The sequence below is a fragment of the Mobula birostris genome, chromosome 8 (assembly GCF_030028105.1).
Source record: "Mobula birostris isolate sMobBir1 chromosome 8, sMobBir1.hap1, whole genome shotgun sequence".
In the NCBI taxonomy this organism is placed as follows: Eukaryota; Metazoa; Chordata; class Chondrichthyes; order Myliobatiformes; family Myliobatidae; genus Mobula; species Mobula birostris.
The window spans coordinates 7509426-7529332 of record NC_092377.1 but is presented as its reverse complement, the minus strand read 5'-3'; the positions used below and the strand labels follow the sequence as shown (position 1 = coordinate 7529332).

The 19907-nt window shown below is 46.7% G+C and overlaps 1 protein-coding gene across 5 annotated transcripts; it reads left to right on the top strand.

Moving 5' to 3' along the window:
• Positions 1-406: 406 nt before the first annotated feature.
• On the top strand, positions 407-15982 carry oprm1 (opioid receptor, mu 1). 5 transcript variants are annotated; one of them, XM_072266994.1, is made up of 4 exons: positions 554-675; positions 13172-13524; positions 14062-14078; positions 15467-15982. In XM_072266994.1, exons 1-4 carry the CDS (start codon positions 659-661, stop codon positions 15980-15982), a joined length of 903 nt encoding a protein of 300 aa, XP_072123095.1. In that variant the 5' UTR covers positions 554-658. The 5 variants fall into 5 exon arrangements, with proteins under 5 accessions (XP_072123091.1, XP_072123095.1, XP_072123094.1 ...); XM_072266990.1 differs by lacking the exon at positions 14062-14078 and having other exon boundaries at positions 407-675; positions 15456-15982; XM_072266993.1 differs by lacking the exons at positions 554-675; positions 14062-14078 and adding an exon at positions 10799-10833 and having other exon boundaries at positions 13160-13514; positions 15461-15982.
• Positions 15983-19907: the final 3925 nt, after the last annotated feature.

The window sequence follows — 19907 nt, the reverse complement described above, 5'->3', positions numbered from 1 at the left end:
CCTTTCAGCACCCTGGCCAGCTCCTCGCTCCGTCCCGTCTCTTCCCGCTCTCCCCGATCCACGGCAGGGTGGGGGTTGGGTTGAGTTGTGGGGGTGGGAGAGATTTGGCGAGGGGCAAGGAGGAGGGGAAATCTGACGTCACGCCATCCAATAAATGCGCGAAACGGGGCGGTGAGCACGGACAGTGCGCTAGGAGAGAGGAGGACGGAGGGCGAAGGTGGCGAGTCTGCCCGTTTCCTCGCCCGCGTTCTCCGCGAACCCCTCGCCCAGCCCGGGGAGGTGGAGGAGGAGACTGCGGATACCCCCTTCCCCCACACATACAAACAAACATAGAAACCTTGTACGCACCTGAGGTCGCCTTTGCTCAGACCCTCTGCCTTGAGGGTCATGGTTCTGGACCTTTGCAATGGACACTCTTCTCCAGTCCTGCCTGACTCCGGCCGCCAATGGCTCCCACTGGTGCCAGGGTCCTGGGTCCGCCGATAACTTCAGCCTGACCGACACCTCCGCCCTATGCCCCGAGGGTACCGTCCTCCGGTGTAACCGTACGGAGGGCAACCCGCTGGGCAAGAGCTCCTCTTCGGTCATCAGTTCCATCATCATCACGGCCCTCTATTCCGTCGTGTGTGTGTTGGGTTTGGTCGGCAACGTCCTCGTCATGTTTGTCATCGTCAGGTAAGACAACGGACCCAGCTGCCTTCCAAACGCAGTCACCCGCGGCACCCCAACCAACTGCCCCCAAAACAAAACTTCACTCTGCCTCTCGCGTTCCCGAGAGAGAGGCAGAGTGAAGTGCACGCCGTCTTTTCTGCCCGGTTCTCGTGCTTTGATCGGCGCAGTTGTTTCGGGTGAGAGAGAAGGCAGGAGTGGAAAGGGCATGGCAGGATTTGCAGGGTCCCCTGTTTGCGTGGCCGCCCAGCGGTTCTTACCAGGGGTCTCACACCGAAGTGTCCGAAGCGGGTTCGGGCGCTCTCGGGTTGGAATTTGCTCGCCTCTTGCATCGATAGGGCGGTCAAGCACGCCATCTATCTGTCGAATGCGGGACTGCGCTTCCCCGAGGAAAATTGGTGAGGTTGATTAATATTGTACCATGTACACTGAAAAACTCTTTTTTTTTGCTTGACATGCATACAGATCACCTCATGACAATAGTGTATTGAGGTAGTACAAGGAAAAAATAATGAACAGAATGCAGAAAAAGGTAATACAACTGGAAGGGAAAGGAAATGCACAGCCAGAGCAGAGACTACCTGTGGCCGTTCCCCTCAATAATCAGGAGACAACTTTAGATATTATTGAGCGGAACGAACTACGGGGGTGGGGGGGGGGCACAGTGCTGTTGCTCAGAGGAGCAGAGAGTTGAAGAGGACTGCAGTGTTGATAGAAGATTCCTTGGAGGAACAGAGACAAAGTTCTGTGGGTACAATGGAGACATCTGGATGGTATGTTGCCTCCCTGGTGCCAGAACCAGGACTGTCTCGGATCAGGTCCATGGCATTCTCAAGGGTGAGGTTGAGTAGCCAGAGGTCTTGGTGCATATTGGCACCAATAACATAGGTAGACAAGGTGACGAGGGCCTGAAGAGAGAGATTTTAGGAAGCTAGGTAGAAAGGTGAAAAACAAGACCTCCAGGGTAATAATCTCTGGATTGCTGCCTGTGCCACGTGCCGGTGAAGGTAATAGTAGACTGACTTGGCTCAGTGAATGCATGGGACAGTGGTTCAGATTTATGGATCATTGGGATCTCTTATGGAGAAGGTATGACCTGTAAAATAGGGACGGGTGCGCCTGAACCTGAAGGGGACCAAAATCTTTGTGGGCAGGTTGGCTAGGATTGCTCGAGTGGGATTAAACTAATTTGGCAAAGGAATGGGAACCAGAGTGATACTGCTGAAGATGAGGGTTTACAAACAGAGACAAGACTCCTAGAAAGGAAAAGCTGATGATAGGGCAAAATTGCAGTCAACAGGGTGAGTTGCAACATAAAAGATGGACAAAATTGAAAAGGGTGAACACAGGACTGAAGGTGTTATATTTAAATGCACGCAGTTTATGGAATAAGGTAGATGAACCTGTAACACAGTTACAGATTGGCATTTATGATGTTGTAGACATCACTAAATCATGGCTGAAGGAAGATTATAGCTGGGAGCTTAAGATCCAAGGATACACACTGTATTGAAAGGAGAGACAGGAAGGCAGAGAAGGTGGCACTGCTCTATTGGCGAAAAATTAAATCAAATCATTAGAAAGGGGTGACATAGTGTTGGAAGGTGTTGAATCATTCTGGATAGAGCCAAGGAACTGCAAAACTGCAAGGGTAAGAAGACACTGATAGGAGTTATATACAGACTCCCAAACAGTGGTGAGGATGTGGTCTACAAATTACAATGGGAGATAGAAATTGTATGCCAAAAGGGCAATGTTACAATCGTCATGGGGGACTTCAATATGCAGGTAGATTGGGAAAATCAGGTTGGTGCTGGATTCCAGGAGGGGGAATTTCTAGAGTGCTTACAAGGCTTTTTAGAGCAGCTTGTGGTTGAGTCCACTAGGGTATCAGTTATTCTAGACCGGGTGTTATGCAAAGAACTGGAATTGATTAGAGAGCTTAAGGTAAAGGAACCCCTAGGGGAAAGTAATCATAATATGACTGAATTCATCCTGAAAATGGAGAAGGAGAAGCTGAAGTCAGATGTATCAATATTACAGTGGAGTAAAGGGAATCACACAGGCATGAGAGAGGTTAGAATTAATTGGAAAACAACACTGGCAGGGATTATGGCACGGGATATATACATACCAAAGGGGAAGAAGTATTCTAATGGCAAAATGACACAAACATGGCTAACAAGAGAAGTCAAAGCCAACATAAAATTCAAAGGGAGGGCATATAATAGAGCAAAAAATTCATGGGAACTTAGAGGATTGGGAAGCTTTCAAATATAAACAGAAGACAGCTTAAAAAAAGTCAAAAGAAGGTAAAGATGGAATGTGGAAGTAAACTAGCCAATAATATTAAAGAGGATACCAAAACCTTCTTCAGATAAATAAAGTGTAAAAGAGAGGTGAGAGTGGATATCAGACTGCTGGAAAACTATGCTGGAGTTGTTGTAATGGGGGACAAGGAAATGGTGGAAGAACTGATTAAGTATTTAAGACCATAAGACAAAGGAGCAGAAGTAGGCCATTCAGCCCATCGAGTCTGCTCCGCCATTTTATCATGAGCTGATCCATTTTCTCCTATTTAGTCCCACTCCCCTGCCTTCTCACCATAACCTTTGATGCTCTGGCTACCCAGGTACCTATCAATCTCTGCCTTAAATACACCCAATGACTTGGCCTCCACTGCTGCCCGTGGCAACAAATTCCATAGATTCACCACCTTCTGACTAAAAAAATTTCTTTGCATTTCTGTTCTGAAAGGGCGCCCTTCAATCCTTAAGTCATGCCCTCTCGTACTAGACTCCCCCATCATGGGAAACAACTTTGCCACATCCACTCTGTCCATGCCTTTCAACATTCGAAATGTTTCTGAGGTCTCCCCTCATTCTTCTAAACTCCAAGGAATACAGTCCAAGAGTGGACAAACGTTCCTCATATGTTAACCCTCATTCCTGGAATCATTCTAGTGAATCTTCTCTGTACCCTCTCCAACATCAGCACATCCTTTCTTAAATAAGGAGACCAAAACTGCCCACAGTACTCCAAGTGAGGTCTCACCAGTGCCTTATAGAGCCTCAACATCACATCCCTGCTCCTATACTCTATTCCTCTAGAAATGAATGCCAACATTGCATTCGCCTTCTTCACTACTGACTCAACCTGGAGGTTAACTTTAAGGGTATTCTGTACGAGGACTCCCAAGTCCCGTTGCATCTCAGAACTTTGAATTCTTTCCCCATTTAAATAATAGTCTGCCCGTTTATTTTTTCTGCCAAAGTGCATAACCATACACTTTCCAACATTGTACTTCATTTGCCACTTCTCTGCCCATTCTTCCAATCTATCTAAGTCTCTGCAGACTCTCCGTTTCCTCAGCACTACCGGCCCCTCCACCTATCTTCGTATCGTCAGCAAACTTAGCCACAAAGCCATCTATTCCATAATCTAAATCGTTGATGTACAATGTAAAAAGAAGCAGCCCCAACACTGATCCCTGTGGAACACCACTGGAAACCGGCAGCCAACCAGAATAGGATCCCTTTATTCCCACTTTCTGTTTCCTGCCAATCAGCCAACACTCTATCCACGTATGTAACTTTCCTGTAATTCCATGGGCTCTTATCTTGTTAAGTAGCCTCATGTGTGGCACCTTGTCAAAGGCCTTCTGAAAATCCAAATATACAACATCCACTGCATCTCCCTTGTCTAGCCTACTGGTAATTTGGCATCAGTCTTGACAGTAGAAGACTCTAGCAGTATGGTGGAAGTTCCAGGTGTCAGGGGTCATGAGGTGTGTCAAGATACCATTACTAGGGAGGAGGTTCTTGGGAAACGGAAAGATCTGAAGATAGATAAGTCACCTGGACCAGATGGTGTACACCTCAGGGCTCTGAAAGAAGTGGCTGAAGAGATTGTGGAGACATTAGTAATGATCTTTCAAGAATCACTGGGTTCTGGAACGGTTCCAGAAGACTGGAAAATTACAAATGTCATTCCACTCTTCAAAAAGGAAAGAAGTACAGGAAAGTAAATTATAGGCCAGTTTGAGCTCAGTGGTTGGGCAGATGTTGGATTTGATTAATAAGGATGAGGTCTCAGGGTACTTGGAGGCACAGGATTAAGTAAGCCATAGCCAGCATGGTTTCTTTAAGGGAAAATCTTGCCTGACAAATCTGTTGAATTCTTTGAAGAAATAACAAGCAGGAGAGACAAAGGAGAATCAGTTGACGTTGTGTATTTGGATTCTCAGAAGGTCTTTGACCAGGTGCCACACATGAGGTTGTTGAACAAGCTACAAAACCCATTGTATTGCTGGGAAGATTCTAGCATGGGTAAAGCAATGGCTGATTGGCAGGAGGCAAAGAGTGGGAATAAAGGGAGCCTTTTCTGACTGGCTGCCAGTAACTAGTGGTGTTCCACAGGGATCTGTGTTGGGACCGATTCTTTTTACATTATATGTTAATAATTTGGATGATGGAATTGATGGCTTTTTTGCAATGTTTGCAGACAATCTAAAGACAGGTGGAGGGGCAGGTAGTTTTGTGGAAATAGAGAGGCTACAGAAGGACTAAAACGGATTAGGAAAATGGGTAAAGGTGTGGCAGATGGAATACAGTGTTGGGAAGTGTGTGGTCATGCACTTTGGTAGAGGAAATAAAAGAGTAGAGTATTTTCTAAATGGAGAGAAAACTCAAAAGACTGAGTTGCCAAGGAAATTTGAAGTCCTTCTGCAGGATACCCAAAAGGTTGACTTTTAGGTTGATTCTGTGGTGAGGAAAGCAAGTGCTGAGTTAGCATTCATTTCAAGAGGACTAGAATATAAAAGCAATGATGTAGTGCTGAGGTCAGACTGTACTTGGAGTATTTTGAGATGTTTTGTGCCCCATATCCTAAAAAGGTCGTGCTGACATCGGGGATGATCCAGAGGAGGTTCATGTGAACGATACCAGGAATGAAAGGGTTAACACATGAGGAACATTTGAGGGTCTGGGCCTGTGCTTGAGAAGAAGAATGAAGAGATATCTTATTGAATCCTATTGAAAGGCCTGAATAGAGTGGACGTGGAGAGGATGATTTCAATAGTGGGAGAGTCTAGGACCAGAGGGCACAGCCTCAGAATACAAAGGCATCCCTTTAGAACAGAGATGAGAAAGAATTTCTTTAACCAGATGGTAGTGAATCTGTGACAGTCATTGCCACAGACGGCTGTGGAGGCCAGGTGATGGGGTATATTTAAAGTGCAGGTTCTTGATAAGTAAAGGAAACAAAAGTTACAGGGAGAGGGCAGGAGAACGTGGTTGAGAGGGGTAATAAATCTCCCATGATGGAACAGCAGAGCAGACTTGATGGGCTGAATGCCCTGAGCTAGTTCTTGTACCTTACGGTGTTATGGTCCTGTAGTTACGGAGGAAGTGCTGTGCAGGTGGCCAGCAAAGTGCAAGATAATAATGAGATAGATTGTAAGGTCAAGTATCCATCTCATTGAAGTAGCCTTACACCAGCGGGGTAGAATCTGTCCTTGAACCTGCTTTTAGGCTTTTGTATATTCTGCCGATAGGAGTGGGGAGAATGGAGAACATCCGGGTGGGTGGGTTTCTTTGGATGGTTAACTGAGGCAGTGAGAGGTGTAGACAGAGTTCACGGAGGGGAGGCCATTTTCTCTGATGTGCTGAGCTGTGTCCACAGCTCTCTGCGGTTTTTACCGGTCACGTGCGGAGCAGTGAGGTGACTACAGATTCCCAAGGAGACTACCTCACCATCTTCTCTCTGTTTTGCACGACTTATTTATATTGGTAATATTCCTTATTGTAACACGTAGTAATTCTCTAATGTATAGTACTCTGCTGCTGCTGCTGCAAATCAATAAAATCCATTTCAATACGTTAGTAATAATCAAGCTGAAGTGGACTCCTTTGCTTGGAAGCGCTGATCCTGTGCATAATGGCGCATTAATTGCCGTTAACGCACGCTCTAGTCTCTTTCCCCACCGTCCTCCTTCCACGGCCTCCTAGTTTCTGCAACCTTTCAAGTTCAAACATGTTGTCATTCTGTCCTGCACATGAATACAGCTAAACAACGTTCCTCAGGGACAAAGCTGCAGAACACAGTACGTGCATCACATACGGCACAGATGCTAGAACATTCTGTAGACGTACAAGTTGACATGAAGTGCCTAGAAGACATATAATTAAATCTGTTATTGTTACTGTTACCGGCGCTGTTATATGCAATGTGTAGCACTTTGCTCAGTTCTCACAGTCTGCTGGATGAAGCAGTTACCCAGCCTGCAAAGAGTCACTCACAACACGCTGGAGGAACCCAGCAGGTCGGGCAGCATCCGTGGAAAAGATCGGTCGACGTTTCGGGCCGGAACCCTTCGTCAGGACTGTAGAGGGAAGGGGCAGAGGCCCTATAAAGAAGGTGGGGAGAGGGTAGGAAGGAGAAGGCTGGTAGGTTCCGGGTGAAAAACCAGTAAGGGGAAAGACAAAGGGGTGGGAGAGGGGAAGCAAGAAGGGGATAGGCAGGAAAGGTGAAGAAAGAAAAGGGGAAAACACAATGGGTAGTAGAAGGAGGCAGAACCATGAGGGAGGTGATAGGCAGCTGGGGGAGGGGGCAGAGTGACATTGGGATAGGGGAAGAGAGGGGGAGGGAATTATCGGAAGTTGGAGAATTCTATGTTCATACCAAGGGGCTGGAGACTACCTAGACAGTATACGAGGTGTTACTCCTCCAACCTGAGTTTAGCCTCATCATGGCAGTAGAGGAGGCCATGTATGGACATATCTGAATGGGAATGTGAAGCAGAGTTGATCTACTCCACTACAAAGAGTCATGTAATGCAGAAACAGGCCCTTCTGCCCATCATGTCCAAGTTGACCTACTTCCTGTCCTCCTACTCTGAATTCACTTTCGCTGCATTAGGAGAAAGCTATCGAGACACAAGAGGACTATGGATGTTGGGCTTGATGCAGGGTTTCGACATGAAATGTCAACAGTTCCATTCCCCCCTCCCCCCCAGAGACGCTGCTCGACCCAGTGAGTTGTCCCAGAAGACTGTGCGATGCTTATTTAAATCTCACGGACAGTTTGCCCCTCTCCCATCGGGGAGGAGACTGTGTAGCATCCACTGCAGGACTACCAGACTCAAAAACAGTCACTCTTCCCGAGGGGTAGTGCTGACCAACACCTCCACGTCCCTCACTACCACTGCATTATCATCTCCTGCTGGGGTCACCCTATGTACAGACACTCCTGTGCCTAGCATCATTTTATGGCTGTACAATTAATCTATGTATATAAGCTATCTTGTGTATTTATAATGATAGTGTTTTTAACTTTTTGTGTCTTTTTTGTGCAGCATCAGATCCGGAGTAACAATTATTTCATTCTCCTTTATACTTGTGTTCTGGAAATGACACTGAACAATCTTGAATCTTGTCTAAGTGCATGATAAATGTGATGACTGTGTCTGATTCCACAGCCTCCTTCAGCAGTGAATTGCAGATATCACCCACTCTCTGTGTAATAAAACTTGCCCCTCAGATGCCCATTAAAACCTCTACCTCTGACATTCAACCTCTGCCCTCTTGTTATTGATACTCCAGGGAAAACAAGCCCAGCTTAGCCAGTCTCTCTCTCTTCACAACTAAAGTCCTCCAATCCAAGTGTGGCTTGCTAGTGTAGCAAGTCAGGTTTATTGTCATTTAACTATATATAGTATAGATAGATAGATATACTTTATTGATCCCAGGGGAAATTGGGTTTCGTTACAGCCGCACCAACCAAGAATAGAGCGTAAATATAGCAATACAAAAACCACAAACAATCAAACAACAAATGCAAACTATGCCAGATGGAAATAAGTCCAGGACCAGTCTATTGGCTCAGGGTGTCTGACCCTCCACGGGAGGAGCTGCAAATTTCGATGGCCACAGGCAGGAACAACCGCCCGTGACGCCCAGTGTTGTATCTCGGTGGAATATGGCCGGGGTCCAACAGTAAAAAGTTCAATATCCGGTCTACAAACACGTTCCTCGATTGTAATATGACCAGGATTGCGCCATCCCTTGTTAACCAGAACAGCAAGCCCCTCTCCTTTATGCTTACCGCTCTCAGTGCGGAATATATATAACCGTATACATGTATAGAACATATATAACCACATACAGTAATGTACAATGTTTGTATATGGAAATGAGATGTTTCTTCAAGCTAGGGTATGCACAGTAGTACATAACACACGATAACTTATGAAGGTAAGGATAAAATCTACAGATGAACTAGCACAAGGTTTGACAGCGTTAGTGATCAGTGACTGGGATTCTCTCCGTGACTGCGTGGGTTTCCTCCAGGTGCTCTGGATTCCCATGTTCAAGGATATACGCGTCAGGATCGGTTAGTTGTGGGCTTGTTATGACTCTGAAGTGTTAGAACTCTGGTCTATTCTGGAGTTGGCCAGCAGATGCAGGCATAGTTCCCGAAGGGTTTTTCTCAGTCCTGGTTGGACTCTCTTGTTATTGACCATTGACTTCACATGTTCCCAATTAAAGTCTGTGAATTTAAATCCTGCTTTCTGAACCTTACTTTGCTCAGTCTGAAAGTGTCTTCCTGTCAGTATTCTGTGTGTGTGTGTGTGTGTGTGTGTGTGTGTGTGTGTGTGTGTGTGTTTATGTCTACTTACTGCCAGCTATATTTGGATAATATATTATCCTGTATTACTGAACCTGTGTTTGAATTCCTTCATTTTATGTGTTGGTCTGTTGCCTGCTTTTGCCCAACTTTGCTAAAAGAAAGTAAATGTTGCTTTTGAATCTACACATCAACTCTTGTCTCCGTCATGGTTTCTGCAATTGGGTTCACTCACAGTCCTCGGTGGTACAGTGGTAGAGTGCTGGACTTGTAACCCATCCACCTGAGTTTGAATCCTGATCGGGCTATTTCCCTTACAAGAAATGTGACCCCAGCACATCCCTGAACAGTGTTAGTCGTTGATGCTAAACAACACATTTCAGTGTCTGGTTTGCTGTTTCAGTGTACATGGACAGGAGGGTCTATGGTTCAGGTGCAGGTTGACAGGACAAGACAGAATAACAGTTCAGCACAGACTAGATGGGCTGAAAGGCTTTCTTCTGTGCTGTAATAATATACAACTCTGTAATAAATAAAGCTAATCTCTATCTCTTGGGAAATCTTATGGAGACAGTTTGGATACAGACCCTTCAGCACACCCAGTCCATGCCAACCACAGTATACCCATCGTCATCATCACTATGTGCCATGTCAAACGATGTGGGCAATCATGATCACATGACCATGGCTTTTCTTGGCAAATGTTTCTACAGAAGTGGTTTGCCATTGCCTTCTTCTGGCCAGTGTCTTTACAAGATGGGTGACCCCAGCTATTATCAATACTCTTCAGAGATTGTCTGCCTGACGTCAGTGGTCACACAACCAGGACTTGTGATGTGCACCGCCTGCTCGTACGACCATCCAACATGGCGTCCTCCAGCTTGTCCAGTTTCCAGATTTTGACCCATTTCTCTCCAAGCCCTACCCCTTCACGTACCTGTCCAAGTGCTTCTGAAGTGATACTATTGTACCCGATCGAACCACTTCCTCTGGCATCCTGCTCCATAAACTCAACACCCTCTGCCTGGAAAAGCTGCCTCTCTGCTCCCTTCTAATTCTTTTCCCATCTCCTCTGGTCCCTCCCCAGTGCAGCCACCTCCTCCTTACACTGTTGTGACCCAGACTGCACCCACAGTACTCCAAGTGCAGCCTAGCTAGTGTTTCGCAAGGTTGCAACGTACAGTACTGTATGTTTTCTTTATTGAGATACAACGTGAAATCGGCCCGTCCGGCACTTCGAGCCACGCCACCCAGCAATTTTCCCCCTATTTAACCCTAATCACAGGACACTTTACAACGACCAATTAATCTCCCTGCCGGCACATCTTTAGACTGTGGGAGGAAGCCAGAGCACCCGGAAGAAACGCGCATTCACGAGGAGAGCGTACAAACTCCTTACAGGCAGCTGTGGGAATTGAACCTGGGTTGCCGGTGATGTAAAACGTTTTGCTAACCAACAAGTTACAGCTTGCGAATGCTGTTTATCTGATGCTACGTGCCTGAGATGCTGGGGCTAGTAGGTTCTTCATTGCACCTGTGCCATTACACAATACGCTGCATCCGTAAAGCCAACAGCATTGTGAAGGACCCCACATACCCATCATACAAACTCTTCTCCCTCCTGCCATCTGGCAAAAGGCACCGAAGCGTTCAGGCTCTCACGACCAGAGTATGTTACAGTTTCTTCCCCCAAGTCATCAGATTCCTCAATACCCAGAGACTAGTCTGACACCAAAATACATATACACACACACACACACACACACACACACACAGCTGAACACCACTCCACTCCCTTTGTAATTTTTGCTTATTTCTTTCTCAATTCCTGTTTTAGCATTTACATTTACATCATTTATGATTATATTTTAATTTGTCCTTTACTGTGCTTATTGTCTTGTTTATTAATTATTGTACTGTCTTGCACTGTTTAGTGCACTTTATGTAGTCCTGTGTAGGTCTGAAGTCTAATGTAGTTTTGTGTTGTTTCATGTAGTCTAGTGTAGTTTTGTGTTGTTTCACGTAGTCTAGTGTAGTTTTCTGTTGTTTCAGGTAGTCTAGTGTAGCTTGTGTTGTCTCACTTAGTCTAGTGTAGTTTGTGTTGTTTCATGTAGCACCATGATCCTGGAGGAACATCCTTTCGTTTTTACTATGTACTGTACCAGCAGTTATGGCTGAAATGACAATAAAAGCGACTTGACTTGAAAGGTACTTGTGCAGATGACAATAATTTAGACATTGGAGTCTATTGATTAAATTAACCCTCCGAACATCGGATACTGGCTTCTCTCTCAAGGTACGGTGTAGAGGGGGCGACTGACCCGTCCCACCCAAACTAACCTGTCCCTCCCAGGTGCAGTAGATAAATAGGATGGCACAATAGTGTTAGCATGGTACTTTACAATGCCAACAATCAACGATTGGTGTTCAAATCCCCCACTGTCCATAAAGAGTTCGTACGTTCTCCCTGTGACTGCAAGGCTTTCCTCTGGGTGCTCTGGTTCCCTCCCACATTCCAAAGATGTACAGGTTAGAGCTAGAGCGTTGTGGACGTGCTACGTTGGCACCAGAAGCATGGTGACGCCTACGGGCATCTTCAGCACATCCTCGGACTGAATTCGCCATGGCTGCAAATGGTACATTTCGCATTGTTTTGATATTTCAACGTACGTGTGACAAATAAAGCCAATCTAGACCTTATCTCAAAAGCACCTCCATAACACCATAAGATATAGGAGCAGAATTCGGCCATTTGGCCCATCACCTCTGCCCACTGAATCCAAGTTGGCTCCAAGGCAGGCAATCCTTCATTCCCCTTCCTCTGCTTATCCTTGCAGCCCTGTAAGTGATTCTATACTTCTATGTTTCCCTGTGGTAAAGGAGACCATTCTGCCCATTGTCTATGCTAGCTCTCAGAGCAACTCTGTCAACCTCAGCTAATCTTTCAACTGACCCTTCCCTCTTAGAGTCTCCTGTCTTTCCTAAAAGTCATTCGGCCCATCAACTCTGGGCTGTTTGATCATAGCTGGTTTATTTTCATTTTAACCCCATTCTCCTACCCTCTCCCAGTGACTTTTGCAGGAACTAATCAAGAACTAATCAAGATTAGTTGCCCTGACTAATCAGAAACCAATCATCCTCTGGTTTAGATATACCCAATAACCTGACCTGCAAAGCCGTCTGTGATAACGAATTCCTCCGATTCACCACCCTCTGGCTGAAGGAAACCCTTCTCATCTCTGTTCTAAAATGATGTCCTCTATTCTGAGGATGTGTCCTCTGCTCCTAAGCTCTCCCACCATAGAAAACATCATCTCCACATCCACTCTATCTTGACCTTTCAATATTCAAAACTGGCTTAAATATTGGCTTTATTCACAGCATGTACATCGGAACATACAGTGAAATGCATCATTTGCATCAACTCAAATCAGTGAAGAATGAGCTGGGCAGCCCGCAAGTGTTACTACACTTCTGGGTGGCAACGAGACATGCCCACTGCAAGCTAATCCTAATCGTCCATCGTTCTTTGTAAATGCATCAATACGTTGGACCCAGGATAGTTCCTCAGAGATGTTGACAGCCAAGAACTTGAAACTACTCACCCTTTCCACTACTGATCCCTCGAAGAGGACTGATATCGATTCTGAAGTCCACAATCAATTCCTCACACTCTTTACAGCTTAATGCTCTTACTATAAATCACCAGGTTCACAGACTAGCACTAACATTTGGATTTTGTTTGAGTTTATGTTGACACACCACTCCAGTTTGGTAGGTTCACTCACCACCCCACCCATTCTTCTAAACTCTAGTGATAGCCCTGAGCTATCAACTTCCCAATGATTGATCAGTTCCCGCCCCTGTTGATCTCCAGGTACACCAAGATGAAAACAGCCACCAACATCTACATCTTCAACCTGGCTTTGGCAGACGCCTTGGCCACCAGCACACTGCCCTTCCAGAACATCAACTACCTAATGGGGTCCTGGCCTTTCGGCCGGCTGCTGTGTAAGCTTGTGATGTCCATCGATTACTACAACATGTTCACCAGCATCTTCACCCTGACCACCATGAGCATGGACCGCTACATCGCCGTCTGCCACCCGGTCAAAGCCTTGGACTTCCGCACGCCGCACAATGCCAAGATCATCAACATCTGCATCTGGATCCTCTCATCTGCCATTGGACTGCCTGTGATGATCATGGCCAACACGATGGTCAACAGAGGTGAGTGATCCTTCTGACCCAACTGGAGATTATTGAAATGATGTTATAGAACACCAAACACAGAATGGAGAACATACAGGCCCTTCGGCCCACGGTGTTCTGCAAATATTTTTTACCTGTTCTAAGATCAATCTAATCTTTACTTCCCACATAACCCTCCATTTTTTATCACCCATGTGCCTATCAAAGTGTCCCTTAAATGTCCCTAGTATATCTGCCTCTACTACCATCCCGGGCAGTGTATTCCAGGCACACACCTGTCTCTGTGTTGTCCCCTATCTTTTCCTCCAATCACCTTAAAATTATACCTCCTGTGTTAGTCATTTCCACGCTGGGAAGAAGTCTCTATCTATGCCCCTGATTATCCTGTACATCTCTATCAAGCCACGTCTCATCCTCCCTCGCTCCACGGAGGAAACCCCTGGCTTGTTCAACCTGTGTTCATAAGACATCCTCTCTAATCCAGGCAGTATCCTGGTAAATCTCCTTGGCACTCTCACTAAAGCTTCCACATCCTTCCTATAATGAGGCGAACAGAACCGAACACAAGTGTGGTGTAACCAGGGTCTTGTGGAGCTGCAACATGACCTCCTGGCCGTTGAACACGTTTCCCCAGCGAATGAACCTTTTGCCTTTAACCACCCTATCAACATGCACGGCAGCTTTGAGGGATCCATGACGTGAACCCCAAGATCTGTCTGTTCCTCCACACTGCTAAGAATCCTGACATAGACCCTGTAGTCTGCCTTCAAGTCCAACCTTTCAAAGTGAATCATATCACACTTTTCTGGAGTGAATACCATCTGCCAGCCTCTACATTCTATGTTCTAATAAGATGTTACATTGTGGACTGAACAGCCTGTAATGTGCTGCAGTGTTCATTGTTATTAGAACAAAGTGCAGTGCAGGTAAACAATAAAGAGTAAGATCATAACGAAGTAGACTATGAGGCGAAGAGTCCGTCTTGTGAAACAAGTGGTCTGTTCAACAATGGGGTAGAATCTGTCCTTGAGCCTGTGTTACCTGCTTTCAGACTTTTGTATCTTCTGCCCGATGGGAGAGGGGAGAAGAGAGAATGTCTGGGGTGGGTGGGGTCTGTGATTGTGCTGTCTGCTTTACGGAGGCAGCAGGAAAGAAGGTCTATGGAGGGGAGGCTGGTTCCTGTGGTGTGCTGAGCTGTGTCCACAACTCTGTAGTTTCTCATTGCAACCACTCGTGAATTGGTTAACTGAACCCTTAACTGGAATGCATTGTGAGGGGTGGATACATCAGGGACATTTAAAAGACTCTTAGATAGATGAACGGATAGAAGAGAAAATGGAAGATTATGAGTTGTATAGGTGAGGGAGGCCAGTTAACAGCCAAGCACAATTGTATTTATTTATAATGATACAGCACAGCCTTCCGGCCCTTCGAGCCACTCTGCCCAGCAACCCCTGATATAACCGCAACCTAATTACAGGGCAATTTACAATGATCAATTAGCCTACCAATCGGTACATCTTTGGACTGTGGGAGGAAACCGGAGCACCCGGAGGAAACCCACGCGGCCACGGGGAGAACGTACAAACTCCTGACAGGCAGCGGTGGGAATTGAACCCAGGTCACTGGTACTGTAATGTGCTACCATGACGCCCTATGGTGGGTCTGAAGTCACACACTGGAATTGGTTTATTAATGTCACATATACCGAGATACAGTGAAAAGCTTGTCTTACTGTGTGTACAGATCAGGTCCTTACACAGAGCAGTGACGTAGAACAAGGTAAAGCACTACCAATGCAGAATAAAGTGCAGTGAAGGTAAGCAATAAAGTGCAAAATCGTAATGAGGTAGATTGTAAGATGAAGAGTCCATTGCTTCATGGATGTATGTAACAATAATGCAGATCTGATCCCATATCCGGCTCTTCCCTTCCCCTTCCCACTCTAGGGGAGCTGGAGTGCACGCTGAAATTCCCGCATCCGTACTGGTACTGGGACAACCTCCTGAAGATCTGTGTCTTCATCTTCGCCTTCGTCATGCCGGTGCTGATCATCACCGTGTGCTACGGCTTGATGGTGATCCGCCTGAAGAGTGTGAGGATACTCTCGGGTTCCAGGGGGAAGGACCGCAACCTGCGCCGCATCACCAGGATGGTCTTGGTGGTGGTGGTGGTGTTCATCATCTGCTGGACGCCCATTCACATCTACGTCATCCTCCGGGCGCTGGTGAGGATCCCCTCCACCGTCCTCGACATGGTGGCCTGGCACTTCTGCATCGCCCTGGGCTACACCAACAGCTGCCTCAACCCCGTGCTCTACGCCTACCTCGACGAGAACTTCAAGCGGTGCTTCCGTGAGTTCTGCTTGCCGTCGGCCTCCTCGCTGCCCCGCCAGAGCTCTAACCAGCCCAGAGGCCAGGCTCGGGAGCACCCCTCCACCGTCCACACCGCCGACAGGACTGACCAGCGGCTATGACTAGGGGCGGGGCCCCGACCTGGGGACGAGCTCGGGGACGAGCTCACCCAGGTCACCACTGGGCTGTGACCGTTTCCTCGCGGGCCAGTGGAGATCCCAGATTTGGGGGCTGGCCCGCGCCGGAACTCGCGCCCCTCCCCCACTGGCTAACACGCCTTCAATGTTGTCTTCACAGCACGTTTCCCTATGTACCTCGACGTGCTCATGAGGATGGAGGGGACACATCGACAAGTCACTCAGCTCGGAAACAGGCCGTTCGGCCCATCTGGTCCATTCTGACCAAGATGCTGCATCCAGGACAGTCCCTCTGCCTGCACTGGGCCCGTGTCCCTCGAAATCTTGCCCGTCCAAGTAACTTTTACACGTTGTTAATGTAGACTCAAGGTTCTTCCTTATTTATCTGGAGTATGTGGAGATATGCAGTAAAATGCATCGTCTGCATTGACAGCCAACACAACCTAGGGGGCAGCCTGCAAATGTCGCCACGCATTCCGGCGCCAACATAGCTGCCCACAATCCATGGACGCTGACTGACCTGCTGCGTCCCTCTAGCATTTTCTTTGAACTGGAAGGCAAACCTCTGTCCTCCAACCCTGGCACGTCCACACGTCCCCAATCCCAGGACAGGCCATCTTCACCCTTCATCTTCCAGCGGAGTGGGACTCGTGCTCACAGACACTAAGTCTTCACCAGGAGACTCACAGAGATTCACAGTCTCTAACCAATGGACCTCGACTTCCTGACTTCTGGTTTGATCCGCGGGCCTCGCTCCTCAATTGACAGAGTGCGGAAAAAACTTACAAGGACGTTGTCACAACTTGAGGAGCTCTGTTACGGGGAAAGGTTGAATAGGTCAAGATTTTATTCCCCTGAAGTTCAGGAGGATGAGGGGAGATTTGATGGAGGTGTACAAAATTATGAGGGGTGTCGATAGGGTAAATTCAAGCAGGCTTTTTCCACTGACGTTGGGTGAGACTAGAACTAGAGGTCATGGGTTAAGGGTGAGAGGTGACATGTTTAAGGGGAACTGAGGGGCAGCGTCTTTACGCTGAGAGTGGTGAAAGTGTGGAACGAACTGCCAATGGAAGAGGTTGATGGGGATTTGATTGCAACGTTTATGAGAAGCTTGGGTAAGCACTCGGATGGGAGGGGTGTGGAGGGCTGTGGCATGGGTGCAGGTCAATGGACCAAGGCATATTAACAGTTTGCATACAGATGGGCCGAAGGGCCTGTTTCTGTGCTGTAGTGCTCTATAGCTGTATGACCAAAATTGTCAATGGGAAGCTTAAGGAAAGAATGGATCTCCATTTAAATCCTAAACATCATGGAACACATTCAGTGAGATGCAGTCCGCAGAAATGCCTCGGATGGGGTCATCAAACTTTAGTGCAGCCCTCCAAGGGGCGGAATTGGTAAATCGTTTTTTATTGCCACTTGTTCCGAGATAGAGTGAAAAGCTTTTGCTCACATGCTGTCCACACAGATCATTCCATATGTAAGTACGTTGCAGCTTTGATTCTTCTGGCTGCTTTACTGAGGCAGCAAAAAGTGTAGACAGATTTCATGGAGGGGAGGCTGGTTTCTGTGATGTGCTGAGCTGTGCTCACAACTCTCTGCAGCTTTTTGAGGCGTAGTGCAAAGCAGTTGCCGTCCCAAGCCATGATGCATCAGATAGAAAACTTTCTATAGTGCATTGCATGCGTAAAATTTTCCTTTGCCTTGTGAGGAGGTGGAGTTGATAGTGAGTGTCCTTGTGCAGGCCATCTATGGGTTGAGTTGAATATGCTTAACGTATGAGGAGCATTTGGTGGCCCTGGGCCTGAACTCACTGGAGTTTAGAAGAATGAGGGGAGAATCTCATTGAAACCTATCGAATATTGAAAGGCCTAGACATTGTAGATATGGATAGGATATTTCCAATTGTGGGAGAGTCCAGGCCCGGGGGATACAACCTCAGAGTAGAAGGTTTTCCCTTTAGAACAGAGATGAGGAGGAATTTCTTTAGCCACAGGGTGGTGAATCTGTAGAATTCATTGCCACAGATAATGGTGGAGGCCAAGTTATTGGGTATATTTAAAGCAGAGGTTGATAGGTTCTTGACTAGTCAGGGTGTCAAAAGTTACAGAGAGAAGGCAGAAAAATGGGGTTGGGGAAAATAAATCAACTATGATTGAATGGCAGAGCAAAATCGATGGACTGAATGGCCTTATTCTGCTCCAATGTCTTTTATCAGCCCAGTAGCACAGAAGATTAGAGCAGCCATCTCACAGATCTAATGCTGAGCCTCTAGAAGGCAATGATCTAACTGCATTTAGAAACCATAGAACATTACAGCACAGAAACAGGCCTTTTGGCCCTTCCTGGCTGTGCCGAACCATTTTTCTGCCTCATCCCACTGACCTGTACCTGGACCATATCCCTCCATATACCTCTCATCCATGTACCTGTCCAAGTTTTTCTTAAATGTTAAGAGTGAGCCCACATTTAGCACTTTATCTGGCAGCTCATTCCACACTCCCACCATTCTCTGTGTGAAGAAGCCCCCATAATGTTCCCTGTAAACTTTTCCCCCTTCACCCTTAGCCCATGTCCTCTGGTTTTTTTTCTCCCCTAGCCTCAGTGGAAAAAGCCTGCTAGCATTCACTATCTGTACCCATCATAATTTTATATACCTCTATCAAATCTCCCCTCATTCTTCTACGCTCCAGGGAATAAAGTCCTAACTTATTCAACCTTTCTCTGTAACTGAGTTTCTCAAGTCCCAGCAATATCTTCGTTGCACTTGGCGTACTGTGAGCAGTTTTGGGCCCCTTATCTAAGAAAGGATGTGCTGTCATTGGCGAGAGTCCAGAGGAAGTTCATGAGAATGATCTTGAGAAAGAAAGGGTTAACATATGAGGAGCCTTTGATAGCTGTATTCATAGGGGTTAGAAGAATGAGGGGGGAGAATCTCATTGGACCCTATTGAATATTGAAAGGCCAGGTCAGAGTGGATGTAGAGAGGATGTTTTCTATTGTGGGGGAGTCTAGAACCAAAGGGCACAGTATCAGAATAGGTGGTTGTCCATTTAGAATAGAGATGAATTTATTTAACCAGAAGGTGGTGAATCTGTGGAATTCATTGCCACAGATTTCTGTGGAGGATGAGTTATTGGATGTATTTAAACCAGAGGTTGAGGCATTCTTGATTAGTCAGGGTTCAAAGATTATGGGGAGAAGGCAGGAATGGGGTCAAAACCCTGATGAGTCTAGATGAAGGGTCTCAGTTTGAAATGCCAACTGTTTATTCCCCTCCATAGATGCTGCCTGACTTGTTGAGTTCCTCCAGCATTTTGTGCATGTTGCTCAAATAACCAGCACTAGTAAAAGAAAATTCAACTCTCACCCCTAGCATTCAATGACTTTACCATCACTGAATACCCCATTGTCAATCTCCCGCAGTTGGCATTGACCATAAGCTGACCTGGACTGGTCATAACAGTGTGGCTACAGGAAGGTCAGAGGGCAGAGATCCCGCAGCAAGTAACTCACCTCCTAACTCCCTGAAACCCAGCCACTATCTACAAGGCTCTGGTGAGGAGTGTGATGGGACACTCTCCGATTACCTTGAGAAGCTCATGAAACTCAACACCAGACAGGATATGACAACCCGCTTGATAGGCAAGCCATCCACTACTGCTCACTCTCTCTATCATGGACACGCAGTCTCAGAAATCAGTAGCAACTACAGCAACTCGTCCAGAGTCCTCAGACAGCACCTTCCAAACCCACCACCTCTACCAGCTGGAAGGACAGGGGCACCACGAGCCTAGGGAACACCACCCCTGGAAGCTGCCCTTCACCCTGACTTGGACATACTCAATGATTTGAAGAATCTAAGTACATTTATTATCAAAGTATGTAGGCAGCATGTAACCCTGAGATT